General features: G+C 40.2%; 1 protein-coding gene across 1 annotated transcript; it reads left to right on the top strand.

Annotated features, from left to right (window-relative positions):
• The first annotated feature begins 414 nt into the window (after positions 1-414).
• On the top strand, positions 415-3166 carry LOC124266351. The gene is made up of 3 exons (XM_046701156.1): positions 415-545; positions 1359-1479; positions 2211-3166. Exons 1-3 carry the CDS (start codon positions 494-496, stop codon positions 3151-3153), a joined length of 1116 nt encoding a protein of 371 aa, XP_046557112.1. The 5' UTR covers positions 415-493; the 3' UTR covers positions 3154-3166.
• Positions 3167-4035: the final 869 nt, after the last annotated feature.

The following is a 4035-nucleotide window of genomic DNA, read 5'->3' as shown; positions in this document are numbered from 1 at the left end:
GAACTTACAATTTGACGAAATTAAAGCATTCACACTGTTTACCACTGTTTAATATACTTGTTAAGCTATTTGATTAAACAGAAAAAGAAAAAAATGTCGAAATTTATCAGTGTCAGGTTTTCTTTTTCGCTGGGTGTATGTATTATTAATAATGATCAAGAAACAGCAAAAGTAGGTCTGAATGTGGCTTATAGTGATCATTTGGCACAAGTGTCCAAAAAGTGTAGAACGCAGTATAAAATATGTGGAAGGCAGTGTTAAGATAACAATGTACGGATAAACATATTCAAAGTTTCTTAACCTAAATGTCTGGCCGTGCGAGTGGTGTATATGAAACCACGAAGCAATTTCTGATTGTAGATGAAAGTGGGAAAACAGACACCTGTGTCACCAAATGTGGACAGTAGTATAAAAACCAAATCAGTTGGTGGCACGTCATAGGAGAAGCGGTCTTGTCTTGGTCTGGAACACAACATCTGGGGAACTGTTCACGATGATGTCTCTTGTAGTCGTCGCCTTTGTTGTCATTGGTGCGACGCTGTCAGGTTTGTGAACCTCCACTCCTCTTGAACGAAATGAGTGTATTTTATCTAGTCAATTTTAATCTCCTTTTCCTTTGTGAGAAGTTGTAGAATTTTTGGTTTATCTTGTCACGATTAACCTACATAATCTTCATGTGTAGTGTGAAGTGGCTAAGATATAATATGGGACAAATTATGTGCTTATGTATTCAGACAAATATAACAACAGGCTGTTCGTATATTATTCTGTGTTTCCCATCTCCCGCTACCCTGAATTTTCATTCGGACGTCAAATAATGAAACGTTTTCTTATCTTAGACCATGCATTCTCATTAAAACCAGGTCAGCTTGATCTTATTTTGTCTAAATGTTGTAAATAGTGGATTACGAAGCAAACGCTACGATCTTCATCCAAAATTTGGTCCAAATGTTAAAATCAAACAACACAGCGATACAATAATAATTAGTTTCCCTCTTTTCAATTAATTAAATATGAAGCTATAAAGTAAGTAATATCTTTGCTAATATAGACATGGCGGCTTTGAAATAGACCGATTTCCTGTTCAATTGTATACACAAAGGAGACTGATGCTATCCATGAGCATTAGGGTTAAAACGTTTCCCTTTCAAACATCTGTACGTCTCTAACCTAGACATTTCTCCTTATCCTTGGTAAAGAACATAACCTTATAGAAATCAGATGAATCAAAACCGATCATCAAAGCCAAATACAAATCTTCAAGAAAAGTGGGGAATTTTGAGCTGATACATAAATGATTAACGAGAACATGATCCCATTTTTTTTTATGTTTACATAAATCATGCACTCACTTGCAGATGGCGCTCTAACAAATCATACTGTAGCGTATTGCGAGAAGACGATGAACAGTACCTGCCAAAGACATATCGCCGATAACGAGATCTTTTGTGGCAATGACGGCAAGAAGTATCATAGCATGTAAGTATCGGCCTAAAAAAGAACCACTGTTTCCAAAACGTAATGGTCTTGGATTAACCGCGCCAGAATCTGTGGTTTCAATTCTCAGATATATTCCGATAATGATTCCAGCTCTGCATAGTCACCAGAATCTGTGGTTTCAATTCTCAGATATATTCCGATAATGATTCTAGCTCTGTACAGGTACCAGAATCTGCGGTTTCAATTCTAAGATATATCCCTATAATGATTCTAGCTCTGTACAGGTACCAGAATCTGTGGTTTCAATTCTCAGATATATTCCGATGATGATTCCAGCTCTGCATAGTCACCAGAATCTGTGGTTTCGATTCTAAGATATATCCCTATAATGATTCTAGCTCTGTACAGGTACCCGAATCTGTGGTTTCGATTCTAAGATATATCCCGATAATGATTCTAGCTCTGCACAGGTACCCGAATCTGTGGTTTCGATTCTAAGATACATCCCGATGACGATTCTAGCTCTGCATAGGTACCAGAATCTGTGGTTTCGATTCTAAGATATATCCTGATAATGATTCTAGTTCTGCCCAGGTACCCGAATCTGTGGTTTCAGTTCTAAGATATATCCCGATGATGATTCAAGTTGTGCATAGTTACCTTGAATTACGGATACTAGTATATCCATCGTAGATATGCAATCCAACTTGTTACATGATAACAATGATTTCATTACACTTGATACATTTCAATATTATATTTGGCTTCAGATGTGAGTATATACTCGCCCTTTGTGAGTACCACATCCACGTGGTGGGCTACGGTGAGAACTGCACCAAGAGAACGCACCCAACTCAGACTCCACCGTCCCATTTTGAGCTTGGTCTTTTTGGTGCCATAACAAATGGTATCGATGACAGGCTGAGGGCAGTCAAGGCCAAAAACATTTCTGTAGCTGATGCCAAGAAGGTGTACACTGTACAGGATCATGCCAACAAAGTGTACGTCCGCAACCCGGACTGCTGGGCCTATGACCTTGACCTGACCTCCATCTCTCCCTGGAACAGCAACCTGGCCAACAGGAAGGCTGGAACTCTGGTTTCTCCAAGACACGCCCTATGGGCTAGGCACTACAGCATCAAGGTCAATTCCACTATCAGGTTTGTTGACCAAAACAACAACGTAGTTGATCGCCGTGTCGTGAAGACCCAGACAGTATCTGGACCTAGCCACAGCTCATTCTATGGCCAGGACATCGTGGTGGGTGAACTGGACAGTGACGTCCCCAACACCATTTCCTTCTCTAAAGTGATGCCCAGAAACCTGACCAGCTTCCGCGTGCCTTACAGTACGCACATACCAGCCGTGAGCACAGACCAGGAGGAGAAGGCTCTCGTGGACGACTTCTACTATTACTCCTCCACTAATGCAGGGCTACATGTTCCTCTAACCACCTCCATCAGACACGACTACTATGAAAGCAAGATCAGCGGTGACAGTGGCAACCCCACTTTCTTCGTCATCGACGACCAGTTAGCTCTTTTGTTCGTGTTCACAACAGGCGGTGCTGGAGGTGGGACGTCCATCAACCACTACTTTGACAACATCAACGAGATCATGGCCAAGGAAGGAGGTGGCTACCAGCTGACGGAGATTGATCTTAGCAAGTATCTTGCAAAGGGCGAATCATTACCGGGCATTATTGGGAAATAAATCTTGACATTAGCATAACGTGTTTGTTTACTACACCTTTGTAAGTGAGTGAGTTTAGTTTTACGCCGCATCTACGCAATTGGGAGCCGATGACACCTGACTTGACCACCCGATAACGTTAGTCCCCTCTAACGACAAGCATGGGTTACTGAAGATCAATTCTAACCCGGGACTTCACGGGTCCTATACGTTTGTCACACCAGAAGAATGTATATTCAGAGGGAACAATCATGGTGATAGAAAATCCATCTTGAATATATAGAAAACGTGAAAAAGCATCAAACCGTGCTCGTAGGTTTTACCAAATTAGTAAACGTCGTCTGAATGCTATAAGAGGGGTTGTCTCGTTTAGATAATCAAGACTTTCATGAATCCACACGTATAACCTGAATCTAACAACATAATGAGATCACAGAAAAATCACCATACAAAATGTTTGGTGATATAAAATTTAACATATGATGACGTTCATAGTTCACAATGCAATATACAGACGGTCTATAGATCGCCATCAACTGAAGGTAGATCACCATACTAGAGACCATGGGGACACTGACCTTACCTGGATTTATATCATCCTGTCAATCGCCGACGATAGATAGATTTTTTTGCTGCAGCAGGGAAAAAGTCAACATTTTATTATTTCACATTAGCAACAAAGAAAAAAGTATGGACAACTTAGAAACTTCGTTTCCCGAATAACACATAAAATGCGTACTACTTGTTAAACATGTTTTCGTTAAAATATTATAAGTTAATGGTGAAGTTTGTTTCCTATTACATTTTTGAACTGAATAAACTGGCGTTGGACATTCACAGTTAAAATTAATGCTTGGAATATCAACCATCTCTTTTGCCAACCAAGGCGCGTCTATTTACAGG

This window comes from Haliotis rubra, unplaced genomic scaffold (assembly GCF_003918875.1).
Source record: "Haliotis rubra isolate DU_JTF1 unplaced genomic scaffold, ASM391887v1 Scf125, whole genome shotgun sequence".
Classification (NCBI taxonomy): Eukaryota; Metazoa; Mollusca; class Gastropoda; order Lepetellida; family Haliotidae; genus Haliotis; species Haliotis rubra.
The sequence above is the reverse complement of the archived record's forward strand: the minus strand, read 5'-3'. Positions and strand labels throughout refer to the sequence as shown.

Bases quoted from the DNA above. Each gene is read 5' to 3' on its own strand.
- LOC124266351 (XM_046701156.1), top strand. From the start codon at position 494: ATGATGTCTCTTGTAGTCGTCGCCTTTGTTGTCATTGGTGCGACGCTG. The intron at 546-1,358 runs GTTTGTGAACCT...ACTCACTTGCAG, and splicing joins CATTGGTGCGACGCTGTCAG to ATGGCGCTCTAACAAATCAT. The intron at 1,480-2,210 runs GTAAGTATCGGC...ATTTGGCTTCAG, and splicing joins GGCAAGAAGTATCATAGCAT to ATGTGAGTATATACTCGCCC.